The following is a 19,864-nucleotide window of genomic DNA, read 5'->3' on the forward strand; positions in this document are numbered from 1 at the left end:
AAAACAAACAATTAGAAATGTTGATTACTATTATTATGAATGTTATAAATTACTAAAATAAAACTAAAGCTATATATTTCTGAAGGATCATGTGACGCTGAAGCCTGGCGTAATTCAGCTTTGCGTCAGAAATAAATTAAAATAGAAAACTTAATTTTAATTGTAATAATATTTAACAATATTAGTGTTTTTTTCTGAGCATAATAGACTTCTTTAAAAAACATTGCTGTTTAAAAGTTTGAGATCAGTAATGTATAAACAAACTAAAAGCCACAAAATAAAATACTAAAATATGAAAAGCTATTATAGAATATAAATAATGCTAAAACGGCACTTATGCTGCTGCTCATAACGAGTGTTGTTGTCATTAATGAAACACTGACGAGTGGAAGTCATTATTCTTTTATTTAACCTCAAACCCTGAAGCATAAAAATAACCAAACATTCACTACAAAAATAACAGAGCGCAGCAGAAACCAGCCAATGTCAGTGACACGAGCAGTCATGTGACCAATCAAATCACCAGGAGCCTCAAACCCACCAGACATGACCGATGGGCTTCATCATCATCATCATCATCATCATCATCAGTGTGTCAGGAAGATGCTGCTGCTGAGGATGAGGATGATGAAGACATCACTGACATGTCTTAGAAAAGCACAAGATACAGTTTCAGACTCGCATTCATTCATTTCCCTTTTCACTCGAGCAACTGAACCTTCATCATCATCAGTTTTTAGGGTTCATGCTCACACAGAATCACTGCATCGGTGTCTTCCTCAGCGTCTCGCTCATGAAACACTGCTCAAGTTTAAATCAGGTTTGGAACAAATGTGCTCTGTGTGAACGGCCCTTATAGCTGCTGGAGTGTGTGTGTGTGGAGGATCATGGGTAATTCACCAGCGGCTCTATTCAGGTTTCATGATCCAAAAAACAAGGACAAACATTAATTATTTACATCAGGTGTCATTTAATGCCAGCATCTCTCACACACACACACACACACACACACACACACACACAGAGCGTGATGGTTTTAATCATCATCAGAGCTAATCATTTCCTAACCCTACATGCAATCATAATGAAAAAAAGTTAAAGTTTTGTGTTTTTATATTGTAAATAAAAAGTTTATTTAGCCATTTGAATTATGGGGCATGATGGGGACCCGAAACTAACACACACACACACACACTTATGTAAATGAGCTGATGTCAAACTTTTTACATAAAGCCAATTAAAATCAGTACAAACACTAAAACGTTGAACATTTTAGAATAAAAAGAACATAAAGAACATTAGTAGTAATAAAAAAAAAACCGAGTGATTTGGATGAGGACGTCCGTGAGTGAAGGTTTGTCCAGTTTGTGCTGAACGTCTGGACTCCAACAATCATCATCATTCACACAAACACACATTCAGAACGGCTTTCAACTGACACACACACACACACCTCTGATCTCACAGCACAGAAACACACACACACACACACACACACACACACACACACACACACACCTCTGATCTCACAGCACAGAAACACACACACACACACACACACCTCTGATCTCACAGCACAGAAACACACACACACACACACACACCTCTGATCTCACAGCACAGAAACACACACACACACCTGATCTCACAGCACACACACCACACGGACCACTGCAGCTAACCCCTGACCTCACAGTGAACACTTGCTCACACACAGACACACTTCTGACCTCACAGCACAGAAACACACACACACACACAGACCACTGCAGCTAACCCCTGACCTCACAGTGAACACTCTCTCTCACACACACACACACTTCTGACCTCACAGCACAGAAACACACACACACACTTCTGACCTCACAGCACAGAAACACACACACACACACACACACAGACCACTGCAGCTAACCCCTGACCTCACAGTGAACACTCTCTCTCACACACACACACTTCTGACCTCACAGCACAGAAACACACACACACACACACACACACTTCTGACCTCACAGCACAGAAACACACACACACACACAGACCACTGCAGCTAACCCCTGACCTCACAGTGAACACTCTCTCTCACACACACACACACACTTCTGACCTCACAGCACAGAAACACACACACACACACACTTCTGACCTCACAGCACAGAAACACACACACTGACCACTGCAGCTAACCCCTGACCTCACAGTGAACACTCTCTCTCACACACACACACACACTTCTGACCTCACAGCACAGAAACACACACACACACACACACACACTGACCACTGCAGCTAACCCCTGACCTCACAGCGAACACACAAACACACACCAATGCGTGCAGCTGCAGTCGATCGCAGCGCAGATGGAGGAGGAGGAGGATGATGAAGATGATCAGATGGTCTGGTATCCAGCGTGTGTCCGCTTCCTGCCGATCAGATACGCGATGAGGACGATCAGCACCAGACCGGCCAGAGCCACACCCACGATGATGGGGATGAGCATGTTCTCCTGATCCAAGCGACACTCCTCCACTGCGCACACACACACACACACACACACACACACAGTTTTTCAAATCAGAAGACAGTTTTTTTTTAAAGGGTCATGAACTGAGAAAACTAAATTCCCTTGATCTTTTGACATATAAGAGGTCATTGTGCTATAAAAGCATCCTGTAAGTTTCAGAACTCAAAACAATTCTCGTTCGTCTAAAAACAGCTCATATTGAAGTCTGCCAAACAACAGCTTGTGGAATGATCTACTCTATGATGTAATAGTGTGGATAAACCCCGCCCCCACAGAGGATTGACAGCATTGCCTGTTTAGCCCCGCCCACCGATTCATGCATGTGCAGGGTTTACGAGAGAAGCGAACGCACAGGTCTACACAGAAACCAAACGATACAGATGCTCTGAAGACAAGATGCTGTTCAGTGCCGAAACTGTGCTTGCATTGCCTTCCTCCTGATTCCCAACATTAGGAAAGAGTGGATGAGATCCAGACCATGTCAGTAACAACAGTCATTTCTTCACTTCATTTTACCTCAGATTCATTTACAAACAAGACAATTCGATGCAGGATTTTGAGAAAGACTGAAACAAAGACGATGCGGTGCGACTAATCCGACAGTAATGTCACAACACTCATTCATTACGGGATCACTATTGCTTTGTCTGTTAAACAGCAACCTAAATCACAGCAGCGTCCGTTTATGAGGAAGATACGCTGTTAAACACACACAACTGTTAGCCAATCACAGCAGCGTCCGTATATGAGGAAGATACGCTGTTAAACACACACAACTGTTAGCCAATCACAGCAGCGTCCGTATATGAGGAAGATACGCTGTTAAACACACACAACTGTTAGCCAATCACAGCAGTGAGAATCCGCCACACTTTTACAAACAGAGCGTTCTGATGAGGGGGGGTTAAAAACTGTAACAATAACATTACTTTTAAATGATGATGTTTTGATGTAAAAAATCTTGATAACATTATAAGCGGAGCTCAGAAAACAGTACAACACAAAAACAAAAGGCAGTTCATGACCCCATTAAATAAGAGTTTAAGATCTGCACAGAAGCCAGTGTTTGACTGATCGGTCAGTACCTGCAGAGAAGCGGCCGGCCGTGACGTTGAAGGGCTGCAGCTGCAGTCTGAAGGTGTTGATGGAGAAGCTGGGAAGGATCGGGAGCGTCTGCTCCGCGCTGCACATGTACGAGCGGCCCACGCTGCACTGCAGGAGGTTCAGAGAGACGTTTCCCTCCGAGAACAGACCTGCAGCAATCACACATTCATTAGTGACATCAGTCGTGTGAGGAAACACCATCAATCACAGCATTTGAGTATTCTGGATGATCGCGGTTATTCTCCAGAGACAAGCTGTTTTCTGTTACATGATGCATTCAAAACGTTCAATAAGAAATATTACTCGGGCATGTGTAAGAACATGAAATGTCAGAAATTTAATTTTAATGCAAATCATTTTAAAAACAACAATCTGTACCAAAACTAAGGTAAAAAATAAGACTTCGTGATTAAACAGGTTTATTGAGGTATGATTCAGCTTTTTTTGTTTACTTTTTGAATAATTTTCAGTATTTTCAGATGCTCAGAGTAATTAGTTCAGGTTTTTGTAAATCAGTATGTATAAATGTCATCATCTCAATCTTTGCACCAAATGACAGAATCTGAAATGCTGCATATGCACTGCAAAAGGATGCATTAACAGCCTAATTTGGCACGGAGCATCAAAAACTATAAGAAGACTGACTGATCAAATGCTAATGATCACATTTATTCATCTAGTACTTAATAAATCAGTGTTAAATTACTATAATGAACCTCCTTTCTGTCAACATGTTTAAGAGCTCTGTGAATGACGTTTTATGGCATCAAATGAATAGTTCACCCAAAACTAAACATTTTCTCACCCTCAAGTTCCAAACCTGTGTGAGTTTCTTCTGTTGATCATAAAAGATGATATTTTAAAGAATGTTGTTTAAAAAAAAAAAAAAAAAAAAAACAGCTAACGGTAGCCATCGACTTCCATAGTATTTTCCATACTATAGAAGTCAATGGCTACCGATAGTTGCTCGTTTTTGTCATTTTTAGGTGAACTATAACTTTAAATTTTGAAAAATGAATTTTAGACATTTGAAAGCTTTCTAAGGATCGGTGGATGTCCTGTTCCTGCAGCTGAATCTGTGCATCAGATATTAAATCAGCAGATTTAGAAGCCTGTGCTGATGATCTAGTGCACTGAACAGCTGTACCTGTCATATCGGGCCAGAAGGCAGAGACGTTCACAGCACTCAGGTAAAACTTCTGTGTAGTGGAGTTCTGCAGCAACACAAAACACCTCCATTATCATCATGCTATCATTACAGGGCAGTCAGACACACACTCGCACATGCTCTCTCACACACACACACACACGGTCACATACACGCACACACACACACACAAACAAACACGCACACACACACACAAACACACACAGTCACATGCACGCACACACTCACGCACGCACGCACAAACACACGCACTCTCTCTCTCACACACACGCTCAAACTCTCATGCACTCTAGCACACTCTCACAGTCACATGCACGCACACACACGCGCTCTCACGCGCACACTCACGTGCCCACACACACACACTCATGTGCCCACACACACACACACACTCACGTGCCCACACACACACACACACTCACGTGCCCACACACACACACACTCTCACGTGCCCACACACACACACACTCTCACGTGCCCACACACACACACACTCTCACGTGCACACACACACACACACACTCTCACGTGCACACACACACACACTCTCACGTGCACACACACACACACACACACACACACTCTCACGTGCCCACACACACACACACTCTCACGTGCCCACACACACACACACTCTCACGTGCACACACACACACACACACTCTCACACGCACACACACACGTGCACACACACACACACACACACTCACGTGCGCACACACACTCACGTGCGCACACACACTCACGTGCGCACACACACTCACGTGCGCACACACACACACACACACACAAACACAAACACACACTCTCACGCGCGCACACACACACACACTCACGCACCAGTGTGAAGGTGAAGGTGAGGTTGGTGAGATCCTCCGTCAGCACCAGCGTGGCAACTGTGACCCCACACGACCCCGAGGCTGTGGTTCTGTTGGGCTGCAGGTTCATGACCTCGCTGACCGTCTGCGGAGGATCAGATCAAAGGTCAGCGGCGGTCAAACAAGTGACAGCAGCAGGAAGTGAGCGTGTGCGTGCGTCACCTGTTTCAGGGATCTGGAGCGGTGTGTGATGTTGAGCTGCAGCCCCATGAGCGCCAGCAGACAGGTGGTGCCGTTACGGTTGGTGAGGGTGTAGTTTCCTCGCTCCGGAGCGGGCGGCGGGACGGGAGACGGGGCGGCGGTGGTTCTGGGCGACTGAGTCGGGGCAGCGGTCGTAACTGTCTGATCAGCACTGCAAACACTCTCTACACACACACACACACACACACACACACGAGACACACCACAGATTCAACGCAGATTCAGTCATAAACTGTGGACAGGAAACAATACAGTGTTAATGTTGCAAAATTCCTAAAAACTAATTCAGTTCCAGCTGTACAGCAGCTCTACAGAAGACAGTAGAGTCATTATTCAGTTCAATGACAGAGTCACAAACCAGCTAGTGATGTATAACTAAACACTAACTAACAGCACCTTTACACCCATCCCTCTTTAGCAGTGTCATTTCAGTATTATTTACACACTATTATAGTATTTATTAATATTTTGCATTATATACAGTGGTGGCTAAAAGTATAAGAACGCTATATTTTTTCACCAGCTAAAAATGGTTTTAAGTCAGTTCTTTCTTTAATAACTACATTTCTATAAAATAATTTCTAATTTTCCAAACATTGATTTAGCCATTAATTGTAATAATCCAGTGATATTTTTGAGATCTGATGATCATCCAGTCTGTCTGAAGAAACTGAGACAGACTAAATCCAGAAGAAACCCACCTAGACACTGACCTTCTCCACTAGCAGAGCTTTAGTATTAGTTTATCAGTTTTAATTATTATTAGGTTTTTATAGCCGTCATTATTTATTGATGCATGACTTCAATATTTGTTTTATTTTATTGTTAAAGACAGCATGATGAGGATTCATTTCTGACATGTAATATTAGAACATGTTGTCTATTGTTACCTGTTGTGAAAATAAATAGTTTATAAAAATTTATATTTTGAACTAGCTTTTATTTTCATATTTTCAGTTTTCACTTCAATTTAGGTTTTAGTAATTTTATGTACTTTTGTCATTTTTAAAGTTTTTAATATTTCTATTTACTTTAAATACAATTTTACATCAGTTTAAGTTTGAATAATTGTTTGAAACTTTTGAATAAAACTTTTTTTATTTTATTTGCTAAGGCAACATTTCTCCATTTACTGTAAGTTTTTCATCTAATATTTATATTTTATTTTAGCTGTATATTTGAATTAACGTGTTTTTAATAGTTTTAGTTGATAACGGCACTGCTCTGTTGTTATCATTTTTTTAAATGATGAACACTTTACAGACTCTGAGGGAGGGGGGTGTGTAAACTTATGCACTCAGCTGCTGGGTGGATCTATTAAGAGCACTTTGTTTATTTTCCCTCATGAGTCAGAAGCTCTGTTCTCTTAGGCTCTGAGCATCAGATTACCCAGCAGCCCCATTAGCAGTCACACATGAATGAAAGACCTATTCAGAGTTCAGTCGGTCCGATTCAAGAATGAACAGTTCAGTGCAATTCAATAACCTGCTCAACCGGTTCACTGAAAATAACCAGTTCAAAAGGATGATTCATTGACCTGATTGCAGCCACTGTGCATGCTGGGAAACCAACTTATGATGTGGGATCAACAAGAACAAGTAAAACGACACTTAATTGAATGTCAAGAAGGTACCGTCTGTGCTGCGGTTGGCTCCGCTCATGTAAGCCTCCATGCGCACATCAGAGAAGGTGATGTTGACCTCGGCGCTCAGGCTGACGGTGGAGGAGCTCACACACCTGTAGGTGCTGTTCAACCTCGCCGAGATCTCCGAAGCGCTCGTCATCACCATCACGAGTCCTGCGAGAGAAACGCATGTGAGCGGACGCCGGTGCATCCGTAACGACCTGTGTGTGTGTGTGTGTGTGTGTGAGTGAGTCTCACCTGTGCTGGAGGACTGTGGGAAGGTGCTGGTGTCGCTGAGGTTGTACTGCAGGCTGATGTTGGCCACACGGTAGAGCCGTCCGTCGCTGGAGAACCGGAGCGTCAGAGCGTGACCCGCGCCGAACGACACCAGCAGCTCTGGAGGAACACCAGCACCGCCGCAGGAACTGCCATTGCCCACTGCTGCTGAGGACGGCAGCGCAAACCTCGCCGCGCTCTGACACAGCAAACACACAAACACTATGCTGAGAAACTTTACTATATCGACTTGCAAAATTATTGACAAAGAAGTTTAAAAAATAACTTTTTCACCAAACTTCATCAAAATACCTTCACGTTTTCTTTAACAAAAAGGGAAAAAAATATTATAGGCTGTTTTTAATCAAGCCTCCATTTTCATGCTTGAGGTTGCCAGATGTCAAAGTATCAAATCCCCCAATAAGAGCTTTTCTTTTAGAAGGACAGAGTGTTTTACTTCATCTGTTTTAGCTTTTGAGCTTTACTATTTTATTTATAAAGAAGAGAGTCTGTTAATGTCTTTTGTTGGTGCATGTGTGTGTGTGTGTGGTTGTGAGTGTGAGAGTGTGTGTGGTTGTGCGTGTATGAATGAGTGCATGCGAGTGTGTGCGCGTGTGAGTGTGAATGAGTGTGAGTGTGTGTGAGTGTGTGTATGAATGAGTGTGAGTGTGTGTGAGTGTGTGTGTATTGTACCGTTCCATTGGTGGTGTTGTAGCGGATGCTGAAGCTGGCGTTGAGATCTGCTTTAATGCAGGTGGAGTTTCCATCCATCACCTCAAACGTCAGCGCATGAGCTGCAAACACACTCCCTGAAACACAACCATCATCATCATCATCATCGTCGTCTTCAGTGGATGTGAACGTGTCCTGACCCTCAGTGCCCAGCAGAGAGCGCCGTCACACTGATGCTGGAGCACTGACCTCTGAACCCATCCCACACTAAACATCACCATTCTCACAGCATCTCTTAAATATGATTACGTTTCCAACAAATAATACTAAGCTGCAATCTATTAGCACATGATTTCCTGCTTTAAAACTAAAATTGTGACACTGGAAGTGACTTAGACTTCACAGGCTATTTCATGGCAAACAGATTATACACCAGAAAAACAATACAGTAGTACATAATACAAAAATGAAATAAAGCAATTATAAAACAAAGTTTTGTACATAAAATTCAATAAATTTACTTTTGAAAGAAATTGAACGTTTTAGTGGGTTCATCTTATAAAACAAGTCCTTAAGAGTTTCACACAGGAAGTGACATCATTTGAACATGACCATGATGAGAAAAACACGTCATCTCACAATAATCTCATTCTATTTCACAATTTTTTTAAATTAAAAAACAACATTAATACCCAAACTAACAAAGACAGCTTGATTTAGGTTTAATCTGTAACCGTTATCCATTCTGGAGCATGTTTATATAATTACACTTTGATCTGTATTCTGTGCTTTATATCATGACTGTGGTGTTACTGACCTCAATACAACTCAATCATTACTATAGGATCAATAGACAACTGCAGGGAATGAGGGTCAAAATAAACTTAAGAACACTGATGAAGAGTTCATCACTAGGAATCACACACACACACACACACTCACACACACACACACGCACACACTCACACACACACACACACGTTTACTTATCTAAACGAGGGACATTCCACAGACTTCTATTGTGAATTAATGAGAACCGTTTCGTGGGGGATGCCAGGTGTTCGGGAAAAAAAAAACAGGAATATTAGAATCTCAAAACTGAAAATCGAATGCCATCCCACCGAAAGAATAATCGAATATTCTGGTCCAGCGCTAGTAATCAGAAGCACGTTTAAAACGGGAATATAATTTAATTTCATTCACATGTGTTTCATAAACACAATCCTTTCTGGATCACAATCCGCCATCAAAATGATAAATGTAATTATTCTATCTGCTGTGAGGACAGCCTATAAACGTTCTGCAGGATCCTCACATGCGATAGATAGCCTACTAGCCGGGAACACTTCTTTATATTTACAGCCTCAGAGCCAGGCTCGAACCTCCCACGCAAACCTACCCGTACCACTCTATTATAACATCACCGGTGTGAATCGGGCTAAAGTAAGGTGATAGTTTTGAACACTGCCTGGTTATGTACTTGCTCAAATATTGATTTTGGATCGTTTTTAACCAAAAAAAAGAGTTACAGACTGCAGCTTTAAATTATTCAATCTAATGCACATTTTATTGGTTATCTCTCTCTCTTTCAGTAGAGGAAATTTAAATGTGAGATTGGAAACTAGATCTGCATTGAGCGGGACTGGTCGGGTCAGGAAGAGAATTATTCTAAGCGAACAGCGGATGAACAGAGTGAATATATAGCAGGAGCGGGTGTGGAATATAACCTTGTACAGCCTGATGTTCTCTTTTAATGTTGCAAATCAGGATAAAACAGCCATATCACCCTGCAGCCCAAGACCGGTTGCCCACTGAAGCTAAGCAGGGTTGAGCTGGTCAGTACCTGGATGGGAGACCTCCGGTGAAAACTAGGTTGCTGTTGGAAGAGGTGTTAGTGAGGCCAGCAGGGGGTGCTCACCCTGTGGTCTGTGTGGGTCCTAACGCCCCAGTATAGTGACGGGGACACTATACTATCAAAAAGCACCGTCTTTCGGATGAGACGTTAAACCGAGGTCCTGACTCTCTGTGGTCATTAAAAATCCCAGGATGTCTTTCGAAAAGAGTAGAGGTGTGACCTCGGCATCCTGGCCAAATTTCCCATTGGTCTCTGACCATCATGGCCTCCTAATCATCCCCTTACACTGATTGGCTACATCACTCGGTCTCCTCTCCACCAGTAAGCTGGTGTGTGGTGGGCGTTCTGGTGCACTATGGCTGCCGTCGCATCATCCAGGTGGATGCTGCACACTGGTGGTGGACGAGGAGACGCCACCCCTCACAATGTAGAGCGCTTTGAGTGCTTAGAAAAGCAGAAAAGCGCTATATAAATGTAATGAATTATTATTATTATAATTAAAACACTCTTATGCTGCCCTTTAAAAAAGGTTATTATAAATGTAGCACAATTAATAGTTAAATATTAATGATAATTTGCTGTTATCATCTGCCGCTGAAATAAAGCAGAACTGGTGGCTGTTGTTCCCAAACGTGTGCTAAACTCACAGAACGTGTAATAAACTGCATTCATTCAGTGTGAACAGAGCCGTTCTGAGACGCAGAAAACACCGGATCACCAGCTGATCGTCTGAAACAAGTGCAGCTACGCTTTAAAACACACTTGATGAAGAGATTATATTGTGCTTTCAGTTTGAGTTCGTTTGAAAGCATAATGACCCAAAACACAACTTTAAAGACCTTTTATGTTAGAATAAGAAGTTTACATTTATTTTAAAAACGACACTATTTGCCCGGAAGACCTATCGTTTCATATCGTCATGTGACCACGATAATATCCAGATGATACTGATAATACCGTTACATCCCTTTTATTTATCTTTTCTCAACTGTGTCATGTTTTTGCTGTAAACTGCAGTTGAAGCAGAGTAAATAACTGTGAAGAGGAACTCTTGTGAAATCCCAGCATGACTGAAGGAGTTTGTGAAATCATGAAGTGTTTGACCACACACACACACACACACACACACACACACACACCCACGCACACGTTATCTTAGTGAGGACATTGTATAGACTTCCACTGATTTTCTATCAGGTTAATTATATTTTCTATCCCCTATCTAACCAAACCCCAACCGGGTTGGTATATTATTTCACTATATAAGTGAGGACATTTGGCCCTAATTGCCTACCACAGCTATGCTGATGATACCCAGATTTACCTAGCCTTATCTCCAGATGACTACAGCCCCATTGACTCCCTCTGCCAATGCATTGATGAAATTAACAGTTGGATGTGCCAGAACTTTCTTCAGTTAAACAAGGAGAAAACTGAAGTCATTGCATTTGGAAACAAAGATGAAGTTCTCAAGGTGAATGCATACCTTGACTCTAGGGGTCAAACAACTAAATCAAGTCAGAAATCTTGGGGTGATTCTGGAGACAGACCTTAGTTTCAGTAGTCATGTCAAAGCAGTAACTAAATCAGCATACTATCAGGACCTAAAAACATTGCAGATATGCTCACTGAATATAAACCGAACAGACCACTCAGATCATTAGGATCGAGTCAGTTAGAAATACCAAGGGTTCACACAAAACAAGGGGAGTCTGCTTTTAGCTATTATGCGGCCCGCAGCTGGAACCAGCTTCCAGAAGAGATCAGATGTGCTAAAACATTAGCCACATTTAAATCCAGACTCAAAACTCATCTGTTTAGCTGTGCATTTACTGAATGAGCATCCGAACTGACTGCACTGTATTTTATAATTATTTTCTATTCTTATTGGTATTAAATAATTAAACGTGTTTAAATTCCTTGTTTTTTAAGATTATTTTACTTCCTTTAATATAAAGCACTGTGAATTGCCATTGTGTATGAAATGTGCTATATAAATAAACTTCCTTGCATTGCCTAACAAGTATAAACTAGTACACACACACTCCCACAGATTAACTCTGACTATAAGAGAAAAATAAGCCAACGATAGATAACTCTGAGCAGAGTTCCTTTAGCATGAGCTCAATCACTAGAGCCTGGCAGCACCTGATTCTGCTGTGCAATGATCATCTGAAGCAGCTTCAGAGCAGAAGACACCTCACACGGTTCCTCGTGAATCATGCGTGAGATGATGAACATCTGCAGCCGCTCACAGGAGTCTGCAGTAACACTAGTGATCAGAGCAGTGCACTACATTCACTGATCCTCTGTGTTTCACAGATCGAGTGTGCAGAACCGCAGAGGAGGTCAAGGCGCTGCTGGGGAGCCTGGTTTAGGTGTTACCGCTACCCACGGTGCTATAAAGGGACAGCACTCAAAGAGACAACATTTCATATTATAGTAGATGTTTTGGTGAGCAAAAATGTGTAATTAGATCTAACGGCTCCTGCTTCCGCAAGAGACTGCTTTTTATTTATTCTGCATTTGACCGTATTCATGAACCCAACCACGCAGCTACGATGCGAACCACAACATTACAAACTTTGATTTGAAGCAAAAACGTATTAGAAAATTGGACAGGACTGTGAACTTACAATCCCATGAAGCACTACCAATGACATTATCCAAATACGAAACATCTAAAGATGCTGATTATTAATAAACAATAGGGCTGTCAAATAAAAATTCTAATTTTTTCGAATTTAAAATAAAAATCCATATTCGATTAAATTTTAAATTTCAAAATTCAATTTTAGGTGTGCGTCAGGCGAAATACAACGACGATGTAAGTATCGTTGCTCTTTCAGCTGAAGCCACTAGATGCGGCGCTGGTCCTTTGTTCATTCAAAATATTGCAGAAAAACAGAACGAGTGCGGAGAAGACGACATCAAAACTGAAACAAAGCCGTTCACACAGAACACATATTTATCACATTTTCTAGAGCGAGATCCATCAGCGTTGCTCTCACGTCTCGCACAAGAGATCTGCATGCTGCTCTCCAGGAAGTGAGATAAATCCAGCCAATCAGCACGCAGTATGATCTGGACCCAAGCACTGCTGTACTTTTCTTCTCTTTCTCATGAATGCTTTTATTCAGCAAGGATGCAGTAAACTGATCAGCAAAGACATTTATAATCTTACAAAAACATTTCTATTTCAATGCTGTTCAGCTTCTGAAAAGAAGAACAATTTCTTAAATTAAGCAGCATAACTGTTTTTAACATTGATTATAAATAAAATGGTTTCTCAAACACTAAACCAGGATATTAAGACCTTTTGGGGCACTTCACTCCATGTACAATCAAACTGTTTTTTTCTAGTAGACGGATATAAATGATGTCTTTATCTCATGTGAGTGTGCATAATTATGATATTTCTCAAAAGTGCGGTTTCCTTATTGTGTTAAACTCAGATTGCTTGAGAAGGACTATATCTGCCGTAAGTGTGCTGTTACAATGAAATGAACAATGAAATATCAGATATAGTTACAGTATAATATAACAACATTGTGAATACCAAAGAACACAGGAACAGCCAGGGGAACAAAACAACAACAACAGATTAATAAATATAAGAGTAGGATATAAAGTAATAATTTTACAGGGGAATTCTGAAAAGAGCACAACACAAACAGCTTAATATGAGGCTTATTATTGGAGAATTTGCATCTGTGGATATGATACTTGGCTAGAAGTAATACATTTATCAAATAAAACTCTTTCTCAGTATGTTTATCTGGATCCACAAAACATCCAAAACACTGTAGTATAATTACAGTGCCAAAACAAATGAACAATCGTTTCATCTTGAACATGAGAAAAGTTGCACATTGTGTTAATATCAATTGTTTTCGGTATTCAGTGAGTAGAACTGTCTGAGTGGATCCTATAGAGCTCTAGCAAAGCCTTTAAACACTGCAATGATTCCTGAGGGAACAGCGTCGAAGACTACTGCTGCTTCTTTGGGTGAAACAGGAAGCTTAAACTCCTGTAAAAACTCATAATATGACAGAAGAAGACCATTTTCATTAAAAAGATCACGTACTGAAATTATTTTATTGTCGCGTATTGTGCTGATCGCGTGACGTCACCCAGCGCGTCCAAAACAACGCAAAGGAAAGGAAAACACACACTGACCACGTCATTAAACTAGTAAAAAACGACCTGAAGCAGCACGTGACTGAAACAAACACGCAGTCTGACTAAAACACACCAAACGGAGTAAAATAGCTGCCGTTAGCGAGGCGTACAGACTAGTTTCTGATGTTTAATGATGATTTGTCTGAGTTCTGATGACTTACCCATCAGTAGAGTCCAGCAGACCCCTGCCGCGGAGCTCCGTTTGACCCTCATGCTTCGAGTCCGGCAGATCTGTGCTGTTTATATGCGCGTGTGTCCGTGATAAACCGGTGTTTGTTCGGTGTCTGCAGCGGAGTCACGGCGTCATGAGGCAGAATGTTCCAGTCATGTGATGACAGCGCTTTAGCTCCGCCCACTCAGAGTCACGTGATGATGACTCTGTTTATTCTTAATATAAAGTGTGTATTAATAATATACGTTTATATTAAAACATGTCCGTTTGAGTGTTATTATAATGCTGTTGAAACTACATTAATACCAGCCAGATACATATAGGTGCGGCTTATGATGATGATATAATGTCACACGTCGATTTCAAGACCTTATATAATATTAATACGCCTGGTTTATTGTGATTTTTCATTAACAGCAAGCAACCAGCTGTAGAATATTAGCAGTTTATTGCAGACATTCTATATTTATTAATGCATGTTTATATTTATTGTTTGTAGATAGTCTACAGTTGATTTCTTGCTGTTTAAAAAAACATTAAAAATGACTTGTGAAATTATACATTATACATCTGAAGCTGAATAAATAATCTTTCCATTGATGTATGGTTTGTTATGATCGGACAATATTTGTCTGAGATACAACTATTTGAAAATCTGGAATCTGAGGGAGCAAAAAAATCTAAATATTGAGAAAATCTCCTTTAAAGTTGTTCAAATGAAGTTCTTAGCAATGCATATTACTAATCAAAAATGAAGTTTTGATATATTTATGGTAGGAAATTTACTAAATATCTTGATGGAACATGATCTTAATATCCTAATGATTTTTGTCATAAAAGAGAAATGTATAATTTTGATCCATACAGTGTATTGTTGGCTATTGCTACAGATATACCTGTGTTACTGATGACTGCTTCTGTGCTCCAGGGACACATATTAAAATTATTTTATAATTTGATAATTTATTAAAATTTAAACATTTATCATTTTATTATTTTATCATTTTATTGTATAAAATGTCATTATTTAAAGTGTATTATTTATTATATATTTTATAATTTAGTAGAATTAGATGCAGTTATGAGTTTAAACACATCTGTATGTATGTAGTCACTCCTGCTGCTTGCAACACTAAAGCCATGGGTTCGATTCCCAGGGAAGGCATGAACTAATAAAATGTATGTCTATAATTTAGTGTACGTTGTTGAATAAAAGCATCCACCAAATGCATGAATGTAAAAGTATTTGAGGAAGTAACGGGGATCAGAGGAAGTTGTGGTTTGACCTCTGACCTCAGATGAGATGGTCGTTCTCAGACAGAAAGTAAAGACACAATTTCCCACCTCAGCTTCTCTACTGGATCTGGTTAGAGTTCAGTGAGCACAGTGAAGCATGTGTGTGTGTGTGTGTGTGTGTGTGAGAGAGAGAGAGAGAGAGTGTGTGTGTGTGAGAGAGAGAGAGAGAGAGAGAGAGAGAGAGAGTGTGTGTGTGAGAGAGAGAGAGAGAGAGTGTGTGTGTGTGTGAGAGAGAGAGAGAGAGAGAGAGAGTGTGTGTGTGAGAGAGAGAGAGAGAGTGTGTGTGTGTGTGTGTGTGTGTGAGAGAGAGAGAGAGAGTGTGTGTGTGCGCGCGTTTTTGTGACAAATGCGGACATAACTTTGTATTTATGTATTGTATTATTGTATTTATTTTGACACAGGTATTACAAGGTGAAGGTGACTTTTCAGGACATTACCCCATGTCCCCACTTTTCAAAACACTTATAAATCATACAGAGTGAGGTTTTTTGGGAAAGTAAAAATGCACAAAGTCTCCTGTGAGGGCTAAGTTTAGGTGTAGGGTTGGTGTAGGGCAATAGCACACACAGTTTGTTCAGTATAAAAACCATTACGCCTATGGAGTCCCCATAAACCACAAAAACCAACGTGTGTGTGTGTGTGTGTGTGTGTGTGTAGTGCTGGAGTGTGTGTGTGTGTGTGTGTGAGTGTGTGAGTAAGAGTGAGAGTGTGTGTGTGTCACGCTCTCGGCCGCTCAGTACTATAATTTGTTTCTGTAAGGAATTACTCTGTGAATGAGGCAGTAAATCACATTAGTCTGGGAGTGGAAAAACAGTATGTCCAGCTATAGACAGGCTCTAAAAGCTGCAGGGCAGAGCATATCCACAAACTCATAGATAATAACCAAAACAATCCAAGGTTATTATTTAGCACAGTGGCTAGATTAACAAATAAACAGACACCACCCGATCTAAATATTCCCTCACAGTTTAATAGTAATGACTTTATGAATTTCTTTACTGATAAAATAGATAGCATCAGAAATACAATATCAAATGTAGATTCTACTGCGTCTAGTATTTCAGCTTCATTCATCGCACCCAAAGAAAAACTGCAGTGCTTTACAACTATAGGACAGGAAGAGCTAAATAAACTTATCAGTGCATCTAAACCAACAACGTGTTTATTAGATCCTGTACCCACTAAACTACTGAAAGAGTTGTTACCTGTAGCAGAAGAACCGCTTCTCAATATTATTAACTCATCGTTATCTTTAGGTCACGTCCCAAAACCATTCAAGCTGGCGGTTATTAAGCCTCTTATTAAGAAACCACAACTAGATTCTAATGAACTGGCAAATTACAGACCCATTTCAAATCTTCCGTTTATGTCTAAAATTTTAGAAAAAGTTGTGTCTGCTCAATTGTGCTCCTTCTTGCAAAAAAATGATCTCTATGAAGAATTTCAGTCAGGTTTCAGGCCTCACCATAGCACAGAAACTGCACTTGTTAAAATTACAAATGACTTGCTTCTTGCTTCAGACCAAGGCTGCACCTCATTGCTAGTATTACTTGATCTTAGTGCTGCGTTCGACACTATAGACCATGACATACTCATAGATCGATTACAAAACTATACTGGTATTCAAGGGCAGGCTTTAAGATGGTTTAGATCCTACCTGTCCGATCGCTGCCACTTTGTTCATTTAAATGGGGAGTCATCTCAATTATCACCAGTAAAGTATGGAGTACCACAAGGATCTGTCCTAGGTCCTCTGCTATTTTCAATATACATGTTGCCTCTTGGTAATATTATTAGAAAATACGGGATTAGTTTTCATTATTATGCTGATGATACTCAACTATATATCTCAACAAGACCAGATGAAACTTCTGAACTAAGGTAATAGATTGTGTAAAAAATTTAAAAGACTGGATGACCAATAATTTCCTCCTATTAAATTCAGATAAGACAGAGATATTACTTATTGGACCAAAAAACAGTACACAGAATCTCTTGGATTACAATTTGCAGCTAGACGGATGCACTGTTACGTCCTCTAAAGTCAAAAATCTGGGTGTTATATTAGACAGCAACTTGTCCTTTGAAAATCATATTTCCCATGTTACAAAAACAGCATTCTTCCATCTTAGAAACATTGCCAAGCTTCGAAGCATGCTCCCTGTTTCTGATGCAGAAAAGCTAGTTCATGCATTCATGACCTCTAGACTGGACTATTGTAATGCACTGCTAGCTGGTTGTCCTGCATCTTCAATAAACAAGCTACAGATAGTCCAAAATGCAGCGGCTAGAGTTCTTACCAGATCAAGAAAATATGATCATATTACCCCAATTTTACAGTCTCTGCACTGGCTACCTATTCAGTTCCGTATCATTTACAAAATATTATTACTTGCCTATAAGGCCCTAAATGGTTTAGCACCTGCGTATCTAACTTGTCTTCTACCACGCTACAATCCAACCCGCTCCCTAAGGTCGCAAAACTCTGGACTTTTGGTAGTACCTAGGATAGCAAAGTCCACTAAAGGAGGTAGAGCTTTTTCACATTTGGCTCCCAAACTCTGGAATAGCCTTCCTGATAACGTTCGGGGTTCAGACACACTCTCTCTGTTTAAATCTAGATTAAAGACACATCTCTTTAGCCAAGCATTCACATAATGCATCTTATAATCTTGTACTGCAGTTATATCTGATCAAATGTACATTATTATTATCCTTTAGCTTGGGTTGAACAAATCATTTTTGCTTAGATGGAACAGCAGCTACACTAATTATGTCTCTATTTGTTTCTCTGTTGATTAACATCCCGTGGTAACTAGGAATTACAGAAGCTTCAGTCTGGATCCAACCCTTAAATGATCTGAGATGACCGAACACCTGAGAAAAGATGATGTCAACCCCTCAGAGGACCTCAGAGGATGCCAACACTCATGGCAAAATTTGGTAATTCTGTATGTTGTCTAAGTTAAACATATTAAGGTTCTGCAATATATAAATATATTGTGGAAACTTAAATTCCTGTAGAGCTGCTTTGCAATGATTTGTATCATAAACAGCGCTATACAAATGAACTTGAACTTGAGTGTGTGTCCAGACAGCAACGAAACACACACTCAGATACACAGTCATATTTCACTACTAAACCAAACTGATTAATAACAGTCTTTTGCATAAAGTTAGTATCTTAAGAGCTAGAATATTTTTTGTTGTTGCATTATTTTCATAGCAATTGCTTAAATATGGATTCTTGTGATGCTGTGAAACAGAAAACTATGAAAGCTTGTTTTCACCACATCATAAAAAAATAAAAAAAGGGGAAATTGCACCTTTTTATATCGCAGTTTATATAAAATCTCTCATAATTCTGTTTTTCTCAGAATTGAGAGTTTTTCCTGCCATGGAATTGCAACTTTTTATTTCACGATTCTGACTTAAAACAAAAACGAAACTTAAAAACAAACTTTTTTTTAATGAAAAATATCATTTCAATTCATGCACTTAGCAGATGCTTCCAGTGATGTAAAATAGAGAAACAAAAGCAATTCATGACAGAGCCAACGATGTACAAAATATACAATACTAGGTTTATTAGAAAGCAAATGCCTTTCTTTTTTTCTTTTGGGCTTAAATGCAACCTGGATAAGTTCTTGACAGGCTTCATTATAGATTCAGCATTAATTATTTAAATTGTGTATATATGCCACGGCAGTATTTGTAGTTCTTGTACTATCTGTAGTTCTGCTTTCAGTAAAATCACTATTACAATCATCATGATTAAAATATAACACAAAATGCTTCATTTACTTGCAAAATTTGGGCTGAAATATGAGCTGGATGTGTTCTTTCATGAGTTTCATCACACACAGAATGAGAAATAACAGCAAATAAAACAGTTGACTCATAATATCTTAA

General features: G+C 40.0%; 1 protein-coding gene across 25 annotated transcripts; it reads right to left on the reverse strand.

The window, feature by feature from the left end:
• Positions 1 to 386: 386 nt before the first annotated feature.
• LOC306874113 (lysosome-associated membrane glycoprotein 1-like) lies at positions 387 to 14,820 on the reverse strand. 25 transcript variants are annotated; one of them, XR_013784581.1, is made up of 12 exons: positions 14,646 to 14,814; positions 8,469 to 8,584; positions 7,758 to 7,974; positions 7,509 to 7,673; positions 5,837 to 6,039; positions 5,637 to 5,759; positions 4,776 to 4,842; positions 3,610 to 3,777; positions 2,134 to 2,529; positions 1,899 to 1,958; positions 1,023 to 1,857; positions 387 to 852 (listed from the first exon to the last, which is right to left on the reverse strand). XR_013784581.1 is itself a non-coding variant. In XM_079423892.1 (9 exons), exons 1-9 carry the CDS (start codon positions 14,695 to 14,697, stop codon positions 2,390 to 2,392), a joined length of 1,251 nt encoding a protein of 416 aa, XP_079280018.1. In that variant the 5' UTR covers positions 14,698 to 14,820; the 3' UTR covers positions 387 to 2,389. The 25 variants fall into 25 exon arrangements, 1 of the variants encoding a protein (XP_079280018.1); XR_013784582.1 differs by having other exon boundaries at positions 387 to 1,857; XR_013784583.1 differs by lacking the exon at positions 1,899 to 1,958 and having other exon boundaries at positions 387 to 1,453; positions 1,599 to 1,639; positions 2,035 to 2,529.
• Positions 14,821 to 19,864: the final 5,044 nt, after the last annotated feature.

Source organism: Barbus barbus (assembly GCF_936440315.1).
Source record: "Barbus barbus genome assembly, chromosome: 8".
NCBI lineage: Eukaryota > Metazoa > Chordata > Actinopteri > Cypriniformes > Cyprinidae > Barbus > Barbus barbus.